The sequence below is a fragment of the Eschscholzia californica genome, unplaced genomic scaffold (genome assembly GCF_041429995.1).
Source record: "Eschscholzia californica isolate CP2 unplaced genomic scaffold, dmEscCali1.0.p SCAF_5, whole genome shotgun sequence".
Taxonomy (NCBI): Eukaryota; Viridiplantae; Streptophyta; class Magnoliopsida; order Ranunculales; family Papaveraceae; genus Eschscholzia; species Eschscholzia californica.
In genome coordinates, this window is record NW_028238472.1 from 52,964,613 (window position 1) to 52,982,993 (window position 18,381).

General features: G+C 36.1%; 1 protein-coding gene and 1 pseudogene across 1 annotated transcript; both read right to left on the reverse strand.

The window, feature by feature from the left end:
* Positions 1 to 4,732: 4,732 nt before the first annotated feature.
* LOC147540576 (ruBisCO large subunit-binding protein subunit beta, chloroplastic-like) lies at positions 4,733 to 9,501 on the reverse strand. The gene is made up of 15 exons (XM_086639134.1): positions 9,123 to 9,501; positions 8,232 to 8,464; positions 8,009 to 8,134; positions 7,676 to 7,813; positions 7,496 to 7,591; positions 7,051 to 7,293; positions 6,710 to 6,944; positions 6,429 to 6,598; positions 6,258 to 6,335; positions 6,084 to 6,155; positions 5,859 to 5,963; positions 5,648 to 5,740; positions 5,464 to 5,556; positions 5,040 to 5,163; positions 4,733 to 4,927 (listed from the first exon to the last, which is right to left on the reverse strand). Exons 2-15 carry the CDS (start codon positions 8,448 to 8,450, stop codon positions 4,914 to 4,916), a joined length of 1,806 nt encoding a protein of 601 aa, XP_086495260.1. The 5' UTR covers positions 8,451 to 8,464; positions 9,123 to 9,501; the 3' UTR covers positions 4,733 to 4,913.
* Positions 9,502 to 11,253: 1,752 nt separating this feature from the next.
* Positions 11,254 to 17,961, reverse strand: LOC147540577 (ABC transporter G family member 35-like; annotated as a pseudogene).
* Positions 17,962 to 18,381: the final 420 nt, after the last annotated feature.

Consider the following 18,381-nt stretch of genomic DNA (forward strand, 5'->3'; position numbering starts at 1 on the left):
TTTACTTGGCCAACTGCTTATTGGGACATATCAATAATACAAAATATTTATAAACGTCAATAACATTAAAAAAATAGCTTGCCAATAAACTTTCAATTATCACTATCTAAGAAATGATTTGGTGCGTATCATTGTCGGAGTGTCAACCAAATTAAATATTGCAGATTCTACAATAAGATAAGTTGTTTTGTTTTCTTTTTTCTTGTATGATGCACAAGTTTTGTTCATATACATGAAAAGATCATAACTTTGACAAAAATATGTATTTTTAAGTTTTGGGAAGTTTAAAGAAGTCGAGTAAGTGTCGAAGTCTAATTAGTGAACATATACAATTTTGACAAATAATGGTTGGAATTAAAAAAATCAATAAAAAAGATAATTGTCGTTGAAGTTCAATTATTTAGAAGTATTCTCTAAAAATGGTTGGGATTTACCAGTAGCAGAATAATGCAATATATTTAAGTGATGCAATGATTTTTCTTTAAGGCCATTATATTAAATTACATCAGAAGATAAAATAGATATAAGACGATTATGAAAATTCATCACATAAAATATAGATTGACACATCAAGGGGATTTGAATAAGTTCGTAATCAAACGTAAAAATTACAATTATGGAGGTTTTTTTTTTTATGAAAGGAGGTTAATACCTCAATTTATTAACTTCTGAAACTTAAATTCATGTTACAACAATCTGTCTCCAACTGACTTACAATAGAACTTGAAATCCGATACATTTTCGTACTTTGAATTAAAACATTATCATAAACAGATTTTGCTGTGATATGAACTACCTTATTTGTCTCACGATAGCAAAAATTAAACGTAGTGTTCTGTAACCTTGCAACGCCGTCGACAATCTCCATAACAATTGGTTTAATCTTTCATGGGATAACCTCCCTATCCTTCGAGCAAGCTTTTATGATTGCCAATGCATCTCCTTCTAGTATGTACTCGTATTCTGACATAGATAGAGCAAGTTGTACTGCCAACCGAGTTACAATAGCTTCGATCTCTATTGCCGAAGAAGATTTGAATCTCCTCATCAAAACCATAACGAACTGACCTTCTTCATTTCTGCACACAGCAGCTGCACCTCCCCTATCACTCGAAAAACCCCATTGAAGTTGGTTTTTAGTACAATTATAAAACTTGAAAACTACATAAACCAATTCTAAATAGAACATGCCTTTATTTAATTTACACCTATTAGAGCATCTTGGACAATGTAAATAAACTAAATGTTGGGCCACAGGTTAAGCTCGGGTTACACACAGGTCGAGTATACTCGATGGTTGAGGAATTCTAAATCTACCCTGTCAAAATGTCAAGTCGTGCACTGACTAAGCTCAGACTATCCAGCCTACTAACCATGGTCTGAACGGTGAAGTCGTTGGGTCCGATTAGTACGCTCATTTAGAGCGTGAAATTGATTAACCAATTGGAGATGAAACCACTACAAAAATACAGAGTATTTGTAACGGGCTACTAGTAACGGCTTCGTTAAAGTCGTTACAAATAGACCAGTTATAACGGCCTTTTCCCACATCGCGGTTACAAGTAACACAAATAAATTGTCTTGTGATCGACTATTTCCCACATCGTCGTTACTCCATATTTTTGTAGTGAACGCTACTATTCACACTGTGATCGACTCTAACTGAAACCTACTCCCTATCAATATTTGAGATAAATTCCCCAAGCTAGAGACTTGTAAAATTACGAAATTATATAGAAAACTGACACTATATCTTGCATATATCCCGACAGAATTTAGACCAGTAAATTATTTCTAGATCTATGTCTGATACGTCAACCAGTCAAAATTCATTCGGAAGAGGTACATCACCGGGACACGTACATGGCGCCTCAGGTATTTAATGGTTTTGTAAGAACACAAAAAGAAGAGAGTAATGATGATTTTCTTTTTCTTTTAACCGATAGAGATGGTTTTGTCCACTACTAAATGGTCCCCCTTTTTACTAGATATTTCTTTCTTAATGGATTCTCGATGTTACTTGTCGATCACTATCCTAGTGACACGTGTACTTCATAAGTCCCACAAAATTGCAATTTTTTCCACTTGGTGTGACACTCACTAATTGTACGGAAAATCAACAAAGAATTATTAATGGGACCCGAAAGTACTTATTTAAAATATAGTATTTGTCTTAGAGGGTAAAAGTGTCAACTATTGAGTCGAACCAAATCGGTTGGCCTACCTAGGGTGGCCCAAGGCAGACCAATGACCAACCAGGTAGCCATGACCAACTTTATAATTTGTTGTTAAGTCGTTAGGCCAGACAAAGCTAGTGAGCGAGCGATAAAAGTAAAAATTTAGAAAAAGGAAAAGAACTCCCTCTCCTCACACAAAAAAGACGCTTTTTGACAGCGAGGACAAATCATTTTTATCTAGACAGTCGAAAACAGTTGGGTGTAGGCCACTTAATTTTCGTACATTTGAAGGAAAGTTTCAAAAGGGTCTGATGTAAGTTTTATTGGAGCCTTTATAACCCTTATTGGAGCCCTTATCACCTTTTGACTTGGTAAATTTAGTTCAACTTCATTTGATTACTGACGCCTTCAAATTAGTGGAACTGAATCTTTGTTTCAAAATTTATTTCAAGATCTACTGAATTCAACTGTAATTTCGTGAGTCGAAATCTGTGGGTTGAAACCTAATTTTGTTACAATATTCGATTTTAAGGTCTAACAAACTCAATGCTGACGTTCTAGAGTTAAAATTGAAGTTGAACTTGATGGATTTGAGCTGAAATTTGTAACAAAATCCGACTTGAATCTACTAACTTGAGTAGTATTCAATAGTTCTCGCCCCCTTTAGAACCAGGGGACTTAAAGTCAATTTTATAACCAAATCAGCTCGACTCTACAGATTTTAAGTTCAAAAATTCAGGAGTGTTTCTAACCATTTCATGAAAAAAGGGAGACGCCAATAACCAAGAGGGCACTATTGAAAGGCGCCTTTAAAACTTCTCATTGTCGAAACTCTTCTACAAAATATAACGTTTTCCTTAAGTTTTTGAGCTATGATACCAACATCTTCATAATTTGTTGAGTTAATTCCTATATGGCCCCCTACTTTGTGACCAGCTTCCTTTATGGCCCCTTTTTTTTCGTAAATTCAAATATGGCCCCCTATTTTCATGGAAATGTCCTAACTACCCTTCCTTTAAATCTTTTTTCAAAATAAAATAAAAAAAACAAACATAATTCCACCTCACTTCCCTCTCCACCACTTATCTCTCTCCACCTCACCTCTCTTTCCAAATCATCTTTCTCTCTCTCCAACTCACCTTTTTCTCTCTCCACCTCACCTCTCTCTCTCCACCTCACTCTATCTTCTCCGATGAAGGTCGCCGGCCGGAAAATTTTCCGGCCGGCGACCTTCAACCTAAAAAAAAAAAAATTTTTTTTTTTTTACTCTCTCATCTCCCTCTCTCTCTAAAAACTCCGGCGAAGGGGGTTTCCCTTCGCCGGAGTATCTCCCTCTCTCTCTGTTCGTGAACAGCTCTGTTCACGAACAGATCCTCCGGCGAAGGGAAACCCCCTTCGCCGGAGTTTTTAGAGAGAGAGGGAGATGAGAGAGTTAAAAAAAAAATTTTTTTTTTTTTTTAGGTTGAAGGTCGCCGGCCGGAAAAATTTCCGGCCGGCGACCTTCATCGGAGAAGATAGAGTGAGGTGGAGAGAGAGAGAGAGAAAGATGATTTGGAAAGAGAGGTGAGGTGGAGAGAGATAAGTGGTGGAGAGGGAAGTGAGGTGGAATTATGTTTGTTTTTTTGATTTTATTTTGAAAAAAGATTTAAAGGAAGGGTAGTTAGGACATTTCCATGAAAATAGGGGGTCATATTTGAATTTACGAAAAAAAGGGGGCCATAAAAGAAGCTGGTCACAAAGTAGGGGGCCATATAGGAATTAACTCTAATTTGTTTGTGCAAATGATAGGTCTAGGTACCTACTTTAGCTTTTCATCAAAAAAGGTACCTACTTTAGTTCTATTGAGGTTTATCTTTGAAAGATGAATCATTGAAAGGAAAATGAACAAACAATAAAATTACTTTCCATTAAAAATATATTCTAAAGTGAAATGTCATCAATCAAACCTAAACTTTTACTACCAAAGGTAGTGACGGAGGGCCATATTAACCACAAATACCCAAAGAACAAACAAAGTGACAAAAGGATGAACTTTGAATAGGAATAGGGATAGGGACCATTTCTATCTTAGAAAGGTTATGATATCTTACAAATTTGAGCAATTGGGTGAAAATATCAAATTAGATCGCCTAACTTGAAACACCATCTCTCATCAAAAAAAAAAAAAAAACTTGAAACACCATAGTGTTTTTCTTTGGCAGTCTAAGCCGTTCGACCTCAAAGGAAAAATATAGCACCGATCAACGGGTCTTCATAGACCGACCTCACTGGGAAAATGGAGCACCTAACAACACATCTTCACAACTAAGAATGACGATTTTGCTATGACCCAGATTTGGATGCTCAAGTGGAATTTGAAAAGGCTATGATCTTTATGAATTTGAGCAATTATAGTGAGCCTGGATCATGTACCCCACTTGAGCCCAAGTACCATTGTAATGACAAGATCAACCATTTGATTTGTTCTTTTCATTGATTTTTGTGGAAGGAGATAATAGGTCAAGTTTTGAGCTTTCAACAGAAAGAAAAAAAAAAAAGTATTGAGACTAACACAATTTTGACCAATTTTCCATCATTTACTCAAAGATTCAATTTCTTTTTTTTTATGTTTTTGAAGTCAATCAAATACATGCCTAATTCTTCTAGCAAAACTTGATAAAACCCCATTGAAAACTCAGTCTCCCTTACCAGCTTCTATTATTCGACGAAAATCTCTCGCCCATATGCATACAGGTCTTAGTATCCGTATCCTGTTTCATACATTAAGACAATAATTGTTTAGGTATCAGGCACTCTGAACTGTCGATTGAATAAAAGTATACAACATAGACGGTAAATGGTGATAGGTAAGTAAGTTCCAACCTGAGTTGTCCATTGGGTTTCCAGCAACTACGACCTCGGGCTCTTTAATGTCAGTCACCACAACGTCTGAGGTGAGGAAGGTCCTGGCAACAGAAGCCGCATGCTCCAAGCAACATCTTACCACCTAAAGTTTCGACAAAAACACAATTATTCGTACTTCCATTATGAAAAAAAAGATCGGGGGAGTAAAAGTTGGAAGTGATTATGAAGCTCAGTAATTCAGTATGGTTGGTTAAGTGGTAACATGTGTATCTCTCTGCTACGGAGAGCAGAGCCCGACCAGTGATCGTGGAGGTTTATAATCCTAAACCACTGCCGTTTATCTAAAGAAAAGGTCGGTACTGGTTTAGCTAAGAGAATAGGTTATGAACCTATCATCCTAGGTGAGAAGTTGATAGAGTTCACTACTTCACGGCGAACTTACCTTGGTAGGATCGATTATACCGGCTGCCATCAGATCCTCGTACTTTCCAGTTGCTGCATTATAACCAAACCTAAAATTGTCGTTGGAGAGCACCTGAAAGGAAGATTTAGAAGCACTAGTCAGCACGAGTGAAGGCGTTCATACATTTTCTTTACAGCGATGTGGATAATTACTGTCTTGTTACCTTCTCCATGACTACACTTCCATTGTCACCGGCATTCTTAGCAATTAGCTTCAGAGGATAGCCTAGAGCCCTTTTCACGATATCAGCCCCAACCTAACAAGGTATCCATCATTAGTTCTGTTAGTTAGCGAGAAAGATAAGAAGCCAGAGATGGGTTTCGTACAACGTCTAACAGGTCAAAAATCACACCGAACAATCATGAATTTGTTACCTTTTGTTCATCATTGTCGAGGGTTTCCTTTATCGCATCTACCTTTGAAGCTAATCTTAATAGAGTGCATCCACCCCCAACAACTATTCCTTCCTCTACAGCAGCCTAAGATTTATCACAATCGTGAAAAAAGTTAGTCCCATTTCCGATTTTCGAAAAGACAGACTAGCCCGTGTTCGGGAGTGTTAGAATTCTTGTAAGTCATTAGTGTCGATAAAAAAATACCTTTGTCGCGTTAAGAGCATCTTCAACTCTCAACTTCTTTTCTTTTAGCTCTGTCTCAGTTTGTGCACCAACCTACATAAGTTGGTATGACATATTAGAAGCAGAAAGAAAAAAAAAAGTCTCAAAAACTAGGGCAATAAATGGTCGGAGGCTCAGAATTGTACTACTGATTACCTGAATGACAGCAACACCACCAGAGAGTTTTGCAACTCTTTCATTTAGCTTTTCTCTCTCGTAGTCTTGCTCTGCTGCCTGTGTAACGCGAGCACGAGTCGGTTACATTTCAAGGAAATTCGACAACGAACGACGAATTAAATAAAATTGAAAAAACACTAATTCAGAGACCTCAATGAGGTTTCGGATTTGAGAAACTCGCTTATCTACTGCCTCTTGAGTGCTTCCATCACCCACAATTGTAGTCGTTTCCTTTGTGAGCACGACCTTGGCAGCATGGCCGAGGACTTCCTTTTCAGCTTTGTCTAGAGATAATCCTACCTCTTCTCTGATTACAGTTGCTAGAGAGACAAAACGAAAAACTTAGTAACTCGATGGAACTTTCGAAGCTCAGTAAGATGACGTTGATCACATGGCAAAAGAAAACCTAATATCATTTTTAAGATGAATACCTCCAGTCAGAATAGCAATGTCGTCAAGGTACTGGCTCTTGCGATCTCCAAATCCAGGAGCTTTAAGTGCAGCAATCTTCAATACACCCCTTAGCTTGTTTACAACAAGGGTTGCTAAAGCTTCCTGTTCAATGTCTTCGGCAATGATCAAGATAGGATATACCCCTTTAATTGCCTCTTCCAAAACACCTATGAGATCTCTTGCATTTGTGATCTTCTTGTCAACAAGAAGCAACTGCATAAACAAGACTCTCCATCAGATATCAGAAAGCTTAAAAATCACAGATCAGAAAAATTCTGACAGAATTAGAACTTTGATTACTCGTGGAATAGCCACTTACCTTGCAGTTCTCATATACAACTTCCATTTTCTCGCTGTCTGTGACAAAGTACGGTGAAATGTAACCACGATCAAATTGCATTCCTTCAACCACATAGAGGCTGTTCTCAGAGCTCTTTCCTTCTTCAAGTGTTACAACACCTTTCCTTCCAACTCTACTCATGGCTTCAGCTATCATGTTTCCGATTTCGTAGTTGTTTCCTGCACTAACGGCAGCAACATCTGCAAGTTCACTATCCTCAACCTGAAAAAAAAAACATGGATACCGTTTATTCACCTTGTGAAAACTTCAAAAGAAGTTGACAACCTGATACATAAAGTTTAGAATCTAAGCTTAGTATATCTCAAGATAGTAGACTGGATCGTATACCAATAGAATAAGAGAGAATTAGCATCAAACTTAACACTGAAAGGTATAAAACACGAAGGAGACGATTCTAACTTGCCTCTTTGGACATTAGTTTTAGCTCCGCTACCAAGGCTTTTGTTGTCTTCTCAATACCCCGTGTAATTTGAACAGGATTTGCACCAGCTGCTACCACCTATATGTACCGTCTTTTCAGAAAGTGATCTAAGTGTCTTTAACTTCTTAAGATTAGATTAGACGAGAAGATTGTATTACAAACCTTAACACCTTCGGCAATCAGACCTTGGGCAAGAACGACAGATGTTGTTGTTCCATCTCCAGCTAAGTCGTTTGTTTTTGCAGCAGCTTGTCTCACCAACTTAGCACCAATGTTTTCAACAGGATCTTCCAACTCAACCTATTAAATTATACTTATTACCAGTCACTAACATGGTGAAAACTCGGAAACTCACTAAAACCATATTCCTAAAAAACACTTGGAGAGATAAAAATGATTATCGAGTAATAAAGATAAAAAAGAATATGAATTTGTAAGTCATCAAATCTATAACCGTAAATTATATCTTTAGAAGCCCATATAAGAGGTAAATACCTCTTTGGCGACAGTGACTCCATCATTTACAATTTTGGGGGAGCCATATTTGCTCTCTAAAACAACATTTCTACCCTTTGGGCCCAGAGTAACCCCAACTAGATCCGCAAGCTTGTTTACACCAATCTGTGATGGAGGAAGATATAGGAATAGACGATTAGTCAACAAATATATGAAGAAACGAAGAAATGATAGCAGAAAGCAAACACCAACACGAACTCACTTGCAGCTTCCTAATAGCAGATCCGTCCTTGTTAAAATGCAACTCCTTTGCTGCCCTAATCTTTGACGAAGATCTTCTCTGTAAGACCACATTTTGGCTCCTTCCCACAAAAGGCATTGATGATATTGAAGAAAATGAGCTTGAAGAACTAGATAGCTTCTTGTCCATAACGCGGCTGTTAGGAGCAGCCAATGAACTAACAGAAGACATCGACGCCATTTACTTCGAAAAGCCTGATAAACATGATTGATATTCGTCACGAACACATCCATAAATCCCAACCAATAACAGATCCAACAAAACAAAGAGAAAAAGAAATCGAAAAATTGCTCATCCTAGCTAACCAAATAGTACATAAACCCACAAACCCACCCCAACTTCGCGTCGTTACAAACCGAAATTGTCTAGCATTCTCGATACTCTACGACTTCAACCCATTTTTAGTTATCAAGGTACATTAGCCCACAAACCACTCAACAACTTCAACCTATTTTTAGTTATCAAGAAACCAAAACATCTACCCAAGCATTTCATTACTACACAACTCATAAACCTAAAACCAACTTCAACTGTGAAAAGACATTTTGAAATAACATAACTAGGGCTCTAATGGATTCAAGCAGCTAACATTAGTTACTCAAGCTACAAGCTTTCTATAAAATTTTCACTACCCTCATCTCCAAACCAAATTTAAGACCTTAAACCCTAACAAAGATACCCATTACTGAACTTCACATTAAACATTCAATCAAAGATACCCATTTAGCCAAAAAGGAGGAACCTTTAATTGAAACATTGAAAATCTAAACCCTAGCAAATTAACTAAAACCCCATAAACCCTTTAACAAGATTCATATCAAATCTATAGGGAATAAGAGAGAAATTAGTTACCTGAGAAGAAGTGTTGAAGATCTAGGAAAGGGTTTAAGGGGTTGACTGGATAAGCCTGAAGAGTGAAATACTAGTAATGAGTGAGAATTTAGAGAGAAGAGTGAGATTAGGTTTTAAAGAGAATTTGGTCATTTTTTTAGTCCTGAAGTTTAGGAAGTATAACAGCCGTTGGATTCAAAAGAACTTCAATTTTGGAGAATAATCTAGAAGAAAATACAAACACAGTCTTGGTGTGTAAAACATTTTTAAAAAATCAAACAAAAATATGGTTTTTTGAGGTTAGCTCTCATCCCTAATTTTTTTTTCTTGATGAAAGGCTCTCATCCCTAATTGGTTATTGAGTTTATCCCCCAATAAGGATAATTGAGCTTACCCCTTCGATTTACTGTTTTTGACAAAAACACAAAGATTATATTTGATGTATGTGAAATAATTGTGACTACCAAGAACAATTATTCATCAATATGATTCTTAATAGTTAATCCACCTTACTTTATTGTTTGATTTAATCGAAAATATGATTAGTAAAGATTTATTTTGTTTGTAAATTATTTAATTTATGATTTTATTATCACATGTCAAACATGTCCTTAGTATTTTTACAAAATTTCTAAATTTAAGGGGGTAAGCTCAATTACCAATTACTGGAGGGGGTAAACTCAATTAGTAATTAGTGGTGAGGGTGTAAACCCAACAAAAATACTACTTGGCCCGATATTTGGTCAGAGAACAATGTGCCATACCACGTCAGTGTTCAGATTAAGAAAAATATTAGGTCAAATGGTCTGCTAGAATTGGATACAGGTCAATTGTTAAATTCAAGTTATTGAGATTTGATATAGAAAAGTAAATAAATTTTACAGAGTAAATCAAAAAGCGATTGAACTCTAATTTACTACGATTCTAATATCATCCTGATAATTGAAATAATCATATAACATCATTTTCTTTTTTTGTTGAAACATCATATAACATCATTTAGTGAAATAGTCTTTTAAGTTGGAATTGGTTAAGATATTGTGAAACAACACACATGAATCTAGGGAAGTTTTGCTTCTAATAGTGCAAAATTCGAGAAGGAAAATTTCGAACCCCCATAGCTTCACATGTAATATGGTATCACAATCTTTTTGTTCTTATGTTAGTATATGTCATCCATTTAAATTGTCCCACAAATAATGTTGCGGTCGGGTAGTTATGTGTTATGTGTTTTGTGTTATATGTTATACAACATGTGTTATATGTTATCCATTAAGATAAGAAAATGCTAAAGTTATTTAGAATTTCTTATTTAGAGGAAGACAAGTTGATTCATCCGGATAAACAACAGTCCAAATCATAGTCAAATTTTGAAAGAGTTTGTCTTTTAGTGAAAATGAATCAGCATGTCATCCTCTAAGTAATTGTAGCATCTCCCGGCAGATAGTCCCACTCATCCATGAAAATAATTGAAGGAATAGCAACTAACTCAACAACTATAGTTAACCTCTTTCTTTGCTCGGTCGATAAACATGTAACCCCTGCCTCTCCCACTACTACATCTTTTAGATTTTTAAGCTCTACGTAACTAACTCTGTAACTTCTTTGACAAAAATCTAACAACACAAAATATAAGTTCAAACTCAACTAAAAAAGGGTAAAAGAAACGACGATTAGCATGTCGAATTAGTCTTTTAATGTGACTCACCATCTTTTCGTCTCGGCTAACTTCCTCGGGTAAACGGAGAAACGGAGAATATATGACTGATTCGTGAACAGTAACCTGAAATTCGGGCAAATGTTTCTTGATTCTTAGGGAACCTAGAAATCCGAATATCACCTTCTACGAATCCCCCTGTCTTTCTCCGAGCAAGAACATCTAAAAGTGTTGTTTTCCCTGCTCCACTTACACCCATTAATGCAGTTAGGAGCCCTGGCCTAAAACTCTAAAAGCTCCTATTACTTCTCTTAGTAACTGTAATCTTTCTCCTGTCTCGCCTTTCGTCCTTAATTCCTATTTAATTTGACACAAAATATTTATTATACATCTCAAAAAGAAAATATCAAATCTGAATAGAATCAAACTCTTACCGACAACAAGGGTATAAGACACATTTTTACCTTCGACATGTTGACATAGTAATTTATATCTTCAAAGGACATGGTTAGAGGCACAAATAAAAGGATCATTCCTTTCTTTGATGCAACCAAAGGGACTAAGGCCACTACCATTTGTAGTTGTTTCATGTTGGTTTTCTTCAACCTCATTCACTAGTTCGTCCGATATAACAGCTTGATGGTTCCTTATAGCTGTTTTTAATACAAACTCTCAACTTATAGAAAGATAATAGTTGGAAATTGTTTAAGCTCTTAATTCAAATAAACGAGGAATTAGGCGCTCACCGTTAAGGTATTTAAGTTGGAATTAATTAAGATATTGATAGCTTCACATGTAGGATGGTAGTACAACCTTTTCGTACTTATGTTATATGTTATCCATTTAGATAGCCCCACTAATCAATTGTGCTATATAACATATAATACATATCTCAACCGATCGATATGTGTTATATGTTATAACCCATGCCCCGCCACATATAACATCTAACACACATCTTAACCATATGTCAAAGAAAGACGTAAGAATTTACCTCTTGTAAGAATTTGGTGGTTCCCTTTTTCTCCGGACAGCAAAATCCACACATCTCGAAGAATTCGAGAATACAATCTCGTGGGCCATGATAGATGATCTGACTGTCAGACAAAAGAATGCCATCGTCAAAGAGATCAAACGTCTTAGGATCAGGTAGGAGTAGACACATCAATATAGTCGCCTCGGCCAAGTGAGCAGTTTGTTGTAAACACTTTACTATCTGATATGTTGTGGAGCTACCTAAACCCCTCGATATCTCATCCCATGAAAAAATGTCCTTGTCGGTCCAACTAGTATCTCCCCTATCACATCGAAAAGTAGAGGAAAAGGTGTATGGGTTGTTTCGAAGCAGTGTCTTCGCGGCAGCAGGCTCGTGCGCTAAATATGTCAACCTAGCTTGAGTCGAGCCCGACCCTATCTATAAAGTGAAGTCGCAGGTCTATGTAATGTAAAGCCACGGTAGAATGAGGTCCATAGAATGTTTTAGAAGGTGTATAACAATAAAGATAGAGAAAACCTGTCGTTAATCGCTTCTTCTGGCCACCTGATATTCCTCTTTGCATCCCATCTCGACAATCTTGTCTTTGCATATATCAAGCCCAAGTACTGTTTTATGTCACATTCAATATGTCATACTCTAAGTAATAATTAATAGCGTGTAAAAGAAAAAAAAAACGCAAAAGAAGTGGGAAAACACATGTTGATGGCGTATATAAAGCAATTCATATCGATTTGTAAGTCCTGTTAAAAGTAGAAACATAATACCTTTATGAAAAGATCGTTATCTGCATCGGGAACTATTCCAGCGTCCTTCTCCATCCTCTCAAGTTTAGTCACCTGGTCTATAAGAAATTCGAGAAAAATGTATCATTAAACTTGAAAACTTTACCGACCTAAGTTTTATATTCTTATTATCTTTCACTTATGTTATTCATCCTTTCTCGTATTAGCGACTTTGGGTAATAAAATGAACCTTCTCTTGACCCGATTCCTTGGCATTTTGCAGAAAAATCTAAAGTTTCTCGAACGGTCATTTCTGGTGTATGAATATCGTTTTGACTAAAATAAGACGATGTCTTCTGTGGTACAAAGCCGTTAAGCTCTTACCAATTACACGTAATTTTTCCCTTCACCTATATATACCAGAAAAATAAATTAGACACATTATATATATATTTGAAACATAAACTCACCGAGTCACCGAGTTGATGAATTTAAAATGGTTTAACCTTGAAGTTAGAATGTAGCCTAGCTTCCAGGCAATGCCAACAATATTGTAGTCTTTCCTGAAGATGGAGGACCTAATAGAAGTGTCGTCCTATAAAAATATTATAGAAAACTGAAGTCAGATTATGAATGATTCTAAATTTTCGGTTAAGTAAGGTACAATAAAATGGTAACAAGTATGTTATATGTTATATGTTATCCATTTAGGTGGAGATATGTGTTATATATTTATAGATCTACTTCTGTTGAAAATTGAGAACTGAGAGACAAAATGCAAACATCGAAGCGAAGAAGACTGTGAAACCAACCAAAACTCCAGCAACAACACCCATGAAATTATAATCACACCCAAAGTGATTTTTTATATAAACTTTTATCATTTGATTCTCCATTCCAGGCACCTGGATCATATATTCTAAGTCCCCATATTGAGTTACTATCAACCCATCAACTATCCATGCAACATAGCACATCCAATAGTACCCAATCCACCTCTTGGGTATTCTCTGCCTTTTTAACAAATAAAAATGATGAAACCTCCCTCAATAAGGCATTGATAGCTTCACATGTAGGATGGTAGTAATATCTTTCCCTACTTATGTTATATGTTATCCATTTATATGTTATACATATCTCGGTTAAGATATGTGTTACATGATTAAGTTATGTGTTATAACACATATCTCGCCACATATAACACATATCTCGGTTATATGATTAAGTTATATGTTATCTATTTATATGTTATACATATCTCGGTTAAGATATGTGCTATAACACATATCTCGCCACATATAACATATAACACATATCTCAACCGAGATATGTGTTGTTATATGTTATGGTAGTACAATCTTTTCGTACTTAAGTTATATGTTATCCATTTACATAGTCCCACTAATCAATACTGCGATTGGGTGGAGATATGTGTTATATGTTATATAACATATAACACACACCTCGGTTAAAATATGTGTTATAATATATTGGGGAGACTCTTTCTCTATACAAAAACTGGTCTTTCTGCAGCCATAATCGGTTGGACGCTTGAGCAATTGTTAATGCCAATGAAAATTATTGCAGTAAACATGGCTCTAATGATTGTCGTTAGTTCAGTCAGAGTTATTCCTGAAAGACACAGTTCACCGGAAAATTAGTGTTCGAATCCAACGATTATTTGCTCACCTATAAAATGAAAATGTTCAATCTTGAGTCGAGAACCAATACTAACATTTTGGTTCTTATCGTCAAAAACATCGTCCCAAGTAAGAGAGTCGCAACCAAGGTGAAGAAGAATCTCACATAATTATAATCTGGGGATCTCCAATACATCAACCATTGTTTTCTAAGGCAAGAGTTTAATTGCTCCCAATATGATTGAGAGTATTTAGCTCCTCCACGAGCGCCTTGTTTCGTCTAGTTATAGCCCCACATTGTTTAAGTTAGCCAAAAATTCAACAAAACATCACTATTGACTCTCAAAGAACATTACAACTTACTCATACGAAGGTGACATTTGTAGTATTCAGCAAAATCGATTCCAAGTCTAACTTCAGTTGAAGTTGAGCTTGTTTCAAGCATCCACATTGCCGGGTTGTATCTATCTTTTATTTTTACCACACCAGGAATCGCCTAAAATACGCAGAAAGAGATGATACTATTAGTAAGATAATGGTACTCCTCCTACTAACATTAAATAAATCGAGTGACTTCAATACCTCAAAGTGTTCGATAATTCTACGAAAATCCCTACCCAATGGCCCCGAATAGATAACTCGTCCGCCTATTTTCATAAGTAGCAGCTGCGACACATATAAAATGCATCAGAGAAGATAGAGAACGTATATATGTGTGTGCCTGTGTGAGAGAGGGACATACGGACTAACCTCGTCAAAGGATTCAAATATTTCGATGCTAGGTTAATGAATGGTGCAAACGACTGTCCGACCCGTGTTGACAGTGTTTCTTACTGTCCTCATGACAATGGAAGCAGCCCTTGCGTCAAGTCCAGATGTTGGTTCATCCATGAAAATTATCGAAGGAATAGCGACTAACTCGACATCGATAGTTAACCTCTTTCTTTGCTCGATCGATAGACCTGTAACCCCTGCCTCTCCCACTATTGCATCTTTCAGATTCTTAAGCTCTACTAACTCCATTACTTCTTCCACAAAGATCTAACAACACAAAACAAGAGCTCAAATTTAGAAAAAAGGCTAAAAGAAAAAACAATTATCACGTCGAATTAGTCTTTTTAAGTGACTTACCATCTTTTCATCTCGGCTAACTTCCTTAGGTAAACGGAGAAAAGCCGAATATATGAGTGATTCGTGAACAGTTACTTGAGAAGAATGGATGTCATTTTGTTCACAGTAACCTGAAATTCGGGAAAACGTTTCTTGATTCTTAGGGAACCCAGAAATCCGAATATTACCTTCTACGAATCCCCCTGTCTTTCTCCCAGCAAGAACATCTAAAAGTGTTGTTTTCCCTGCTCCACTTACACCCATTAATGCAGTTAGGACCCCTGGCCTAAAACTCTAAAAGCTCCTATTACTTCTCTTAGTAACTGTAATCTTTCTCCTGTCTCGCCTTTCGTCCTTAATTCCTATTTAATTTGACACAAAATCTTTATTATACATCTCAAAAAGAAAATGTCAAATCTGAATAGAATCAAACTCTTATCGACAACAAGGGTATAAGACACATTTTTACCTTCGACATGTTGACATAGTAATTTATATCTTTAAAGGACATGGCTAGAGGCACAAATAAAAGGATCATTCCTTTCTTTGATGCAACCAAAGATGAACTAAGGCCACTACCATTTGTAGTTGTTTCATGTTGGTTTTCTTCAACCTCATTCACTAGTTCGTCCGATATAACCGCTTGATGGTTTCTTATAGCTATTTTTAATACAAACTCTCAACTTATAGGAAGATAATAGTTGGAAATTGTTTAAGCTCTTAATTCAAATAAACGAGGAATTAGGCGCTCACCGTTAAGGTATTTAAGTTAGAATTAATTAAGATATTGATAGCTTCACATGTAGGATGGTATTACAACCTTTTTGTACTTATGTTATATGTTATCCATTTAGATAGTCCCACTAATCAATTGTGCTATATAACATAACACATATCTCAACCGATATGTGTTATATGTTATAACCCATGCCCCGCCACATATAACATCTAACACACATCTTAACCATATGTCAAAGAACGACGTAAGAATTTACCTCTTGTAAGAATTTGGTGGTTCCCTTTTTCTCCGGACAGCAAAATCCATACATCTCGAAGAATTCGAGAATACAATCTCGTGGGCCATGATAGATGATCTGACTGTCAGATAAAAGAATGCCATCGTCAAAGAGATCAAACGTCTTAGGATCAGGTTGGAGTAGACACATCAATATAGTCGCCTCGGCCAAGTGAGGAGTTTGTTGTAAACACTTTACTATCTGATATGTTGTGGAGCTACCTAAACCCCTCGATATCTCATCCATGAAAAAATGTCCTTGTCGGTCCAACTAGTATCTCCCCTGTCACATCGAAAGTAGAGGAAAAGGTGTATGGGTTGTTTCGAAGCAGTGTCTTCGTGGCAGCAGGCTCGTGCGCTAAGTATGTCGACCTAGCTTGAGTCGAGCCCGACCCTATCTATAAACGGGTGAAGTCGCAGGTCTATGTAATGTAAAGCCACGGTAGAATGAGGTCCATAGAATGTTTTAGAAGGTGTATACAATAAAGATAGACAAATCCTGTCGTTACTCGCTTCTTCTGGCCACCTGATATTCCTCTTTGCATCCCATCTCGACAATCTTGTCTTTGCATATATCAAGCCCATGTACTGTTTTATGTCACATTCAATATGTCATGCTCTAAGTAATAATTAATAGCGTGTAAAAGAAAAAAAAACGCAAAAGAAGTGGGAAAACACATGTTGATGGCGTATATAAAGCAATTCATATCGATTTGTAAGTCCTGTTAAAAGTAGAAACATAATACCTTTATGAAAAGATCGTTATCTGCAACGGGAACTATTCTAGCGTCCTTCTCCATCCTCTCAAGTTTAGTCACCTGGTCTATAAGAAATTCGAGAAAAATGTATCATTAAACTTGAAAACTTTATTGACCTAAGTTTTATATTCTTATTATCTTTCACTTATGTTATTCATCCTTTCTCGTATTAGCGACTTTGGGTAATAAAATGAACCTTCTCTTGACCCGATTCCTTGGCATTTTGCAGAAAAATCTAAAGTTTCTCGAACGGTCATTTCTGGTGTATGAATATCGTTTTGACTAAAATAAGACGATGTCTTCTGTGGTACAAAGCCGTTAAGCTCATACCAATTACATGTAATTTTTCCCTTCACCTATATAACCAGAAAAATGAATCAGACACATTATATATATAGTTGAAACATAAACTCACCGAGTCACCGAGTTGATGAATTTAAAATGGTTTAACCTTGAAGTTAGAATGTAGCCTAGCTTCCCGGCAATGCCAACAATATTGTAGTCTTTCCTGAAGATGGAGGACCTAATAGAAGTGTCGTCCTATCAAAATATTATAGAAAACTGAAGTCAGATTATGAATGATTCTAAATTTTCGGTTAAGTAAGGTACAATAAAATGGTAACAAGTATGTTATATGTTATATGTTATCCATTTAGGTGGAGATATGTGTTATATATTTATAGATCTACTTCTGTTGAAACTTGAGAACTGAGAGACAAAATGCAAACATCGAAGCGAAGAAGACTGTGAAACCAACCAAAACTCCAGCAACAACACCCATGAAATTATAATCACACCCAAAGTGATTTTTTATATAAACTTTTATCATGTGATTCTCCATTCCAGGCACCTGGATCATATCTTCTAAGTCCCCATATTGAGTTACTATCAACCCATCAACTATCCATGCAACATGGCACATCCAATAGTACCCAATCCACCACTTAGGTATTCTCTGCATTTTTAACAAATAAAAATGATGATACCTCCCTCAATAAGGACATTGATAGCTTCACATGTAGGATGGTAGTAATATCTTTCCCTACTTATGTTATATGTTATCCATTTATATGTTACACATATCTCGATTAAGATATGTGTTATATGATTAAGTTATGTGTTATATGATTAAGTTATGTGTTATCCATTCATATGTTATACATATCTCGGTTAAGATATGTGCTATAACACATATCTCGCCACATATAACATATAACACATATCTCAACCGAGATATGTGTTATATGTTATGGTAGTACAATCTTTTCGTACTTAAGTTATATGTTATCCATTTACATAGTCCCACTAATCAATACTGCGATTGGGTGGAGATATGTGTTATATGTTATATAACATATAACACACACCTCGGTTAAAATAT

Coding starts and splice junctions, on each gene's coding strand:
- LOC147540576 (XM_086639134.1), bottom strand. CDS start 8,450: ATGGCGTCGATGTCTTCTGTTAGTTCATTGGCTGCTCCTAACAGCCGC. Junction 7,814..8,008: donor GAGTCACTGTCGCCAAAGAG/GTATTTACCTCT, acceptor ATAATTTAATAG/GTTGAGTTGGAAGATCCTGT. Junction 6,599..6,709: donor CATTGCTATTCTGACTGGAG/GTATTCATCTTA, acceptor TTGTCTCTCTAG/CAACTGTAATCAGAGAAGAG.